Source organism: Aplysia californica, unplaced genomic scaffold, assembly GCF_000002075.1.
Source record: "Aplysia californica isolate F4 #8 unplaced genomic scaffold, AplCal3.0 scaffold00186, whole genome shotgun sequence".
Lineage (NCBI taxonomy): Eukaryota > Metazoa > Mollusca > Gastropoda > Aplysiida > Aplysiidae > Aplysia > Aplysia californica.
Window position 1 is genome coordinate 1,036,052 of NW_004797456.1, and position 2,600 is coordinate 1,038,651.

General features: G+C 39.5%; 1 protein-coding gene across 1 annotated transcript in view; it reads right to left on the minus strand.

Moving 5' to 3' along the window:
- Positions 1–348: 348 nt before the first annotated feature.
- The window catches only part of LOC101848818 (malate dehydrogenase, cytoplasmic), an 11,515-nt gene continuing 9,263 nt past the window's right edge, over positions 349–2,600 (minus strand). Inside the window, exons 7-8 of the mRNA XM_005098563.3 lie at positions 1,700–1,813; positions 349–994 (exon numbers count right to left, since the gene is read on the minus strand). Of these exons, the coding sequence (XP_005098620.1) occupies positions 785–994; positions 1,700–1,813 (324 nt within the window). The 3' untranslated portion in view covers positions 349–784. The remainder of the gene's footprint in view (positions 995–1,699; positions 1,814–2,600) is intronic.

A 2,600-nucleotide genomic window follows, 5' to 3' on the forward strand; every position in this document is an offset into this window, starting at 1 on the left:
GAATAATGGTTCACAATGCAGGTACAATGGATGGTTTCCGGGAATAAAGTTCGTTGTGGGAGAAAAATGAGAGAAGCCACGTCTGCGGGGGGCTGTTCATCCTGGAAGCGACCTCATTGAATCTAATCTTGCTGACTTAAATGTTCGTTGAATCCGGGTTATTTCTATATTGATTTTAAAGAAGAAAAAAAAACGGGGAATCCATCTCCTCTTGTTGAATCTGAGTAATCGTTGAATCCGAGCTCACTGAATCCGAGTTCCACTGTATTAACAAACAATGCTGTTTACGAGAGGGTAAAAAAGTGGAAACCACAAACAAAATAAAATAGCAACAAAAAAATACTGCCTCTTGTAACACTTCATCCAACATTTATTCCATTACAATTGCGTCTAAAGTATTCAACCAGATGCACAAAGGTTCTGTATATTCTAAAATACAAAGAAAACCATTAAAAAGAAAAGGCAAGTGACAAAATCTCCCAATACATTATACATAAGCAAGAAAATAAAAATGAATCAGTCAAAGCTGTTTCATACAGTCAGAAATTTTATTATTAAAGATATACCAGAAAAAAAAAAAAAAGTAGTAAAATCTATCAATACAATAAGAATTACAAAATCCATGACCATAAATGTCTACACACAGATTTCCAAGAACACGTAACACAGTACTCAGGGTAAAAACAGGGTAATACTGCCCTTTGTTATACAACCAACGCTGCTGGTCTATAGAATCTCACAGTTTGGGACAAGCGCTGACCTTGCTGGCTCCGTCACTTGCGAGTCAATCGACACACTCGGCAAGAGCATCGCTCAGCTCCTGCTCCAACTCCTTGGCTGTAGCGTCCATTTTCTCGCGGGCAAACTCGTTAATGGAAAGTCCTTGCACGATGGTGATCTTCTTGTTCTCAATGGTTACTGGGAAGCTGTACATCAAGCCCTCCTTAATACCATAGGAGCCATCTGAGATGACGCCCATCGACACCCAGTTGCCCTACAAAAAGAACAAGGTATAATGAAGAAAACAAAATTGTTTCCATTATAACATTCGAAAAGCTACAAACAAAGTGACAATTGATCCATTAACTCTTTTATCTCCGATTGGGGGCGGGGGGGAAACCACAATCCTGGACCCAATTTCAGTACAAAATCTAAAATTGACAAATACACCACTAAATTGGTCATTGTATCAAAACAAGTCAAACTATTTCGAAAGCTCGTCATCTAATGAATGAGCTCTCAATAAAAGAGACCTGTTTTTGGCAATAATTGCTGAAAAGTAATTTGATGTCGAAGTCGTCATAAAGGAATGCGCCTGATCTGCTGCCAGTTACTTACTGGAACAGCGGTTCAGAACGTGAGCCACTGGGAGCAACTTGCTGGAGATAAGGAGTTAATAGAGCGTTTTCTACCCAATGACATTTCCTTTAGAGACAGTTTATAGTTTTACTTCCTTTTCTCCCCTTTAAACTATGTTTTTTGCGTCTGATGCACAGGATCCATGAGAGGCTCATAAGCCCAAAACGTGGAAAAGCAACAAACAAACAAAAGGACAATTGATCCAATTATAGTGATTTGCCTGGCCTGTAAAATTTCCTTCACTGACAATTTATAATTTTAACTTCTTTTACACTATGAAAGAATACAGTTAGCAGCATTAAAATTAAAAAGCTTCACTAAAAAAATGTTAAAAACTTACGCCCTTTGTTCCAATAAACCAGTCGCGCATGTGGTCGCAAGCAGCCTTGGCAGCGGACATGGCACTGGACAGTTTACGGGCCTTGATGACAGCTGCACCTCTCTGCTGGACAGTCTGGGAAAGAAAAAATCATTATAAGGAAAGTGATAAAACGACTTCGATCCAATAAGCCAATACGATGAAATTCCCATATATAAAGAAGGGGAAGGAAGGGGGGAAGGAATAAGCACTAGCTCGTGGCTTGGAACGTAAAATAGAGTTTATGCAGACACGCCACTGTCACATTTTGTCCCCATGGCTACTGAACAGTGATAGGCTCGTCATCAATATACGTAATGAGTTGCATGCTGCACTGCGGAACCAAACGTTGCCATGCACTAGGCGCTACACTGCAACTTGTTTGACATTATATGACACAGGCATGCCTTTGAATGAATCGGTCTCTTTACACAATGTGTGCCTCAGCAGAACCCAGTGTATTTTGCAGCACTATTTCAATTTTTAACATTAGCCATAGTCTAAAGCATGTTAGGTACGGCATCGAAGACAATAAAATGTCTCTCCTCATTAGAGACTTAAGTATGGTATATTGTAGCACTACAGACGTCTTTGACAACAAGTTTAAAAGACAAAGAAAGTGAATAGGACAACCGTAGATCAAAAAACATGTAAATTGAAGAGACAATGAACATCTACTGTACTATGTTAATGCAGCACTACTATGTTCTGGTGTGGTTCACATTTTTTTTAAAAGGTGAATTCTGCACAAACTCAACCATAATGCTCAAAGCTGTGCCAAGGGAAGCAACCGCTCATATAACAAGTAGTTTTGGGCACCAATGGTTCTTTCTCTTTCAACTCTCACAGCAACACAATCAGAACAGGGAGAGAGAGAGAGGGG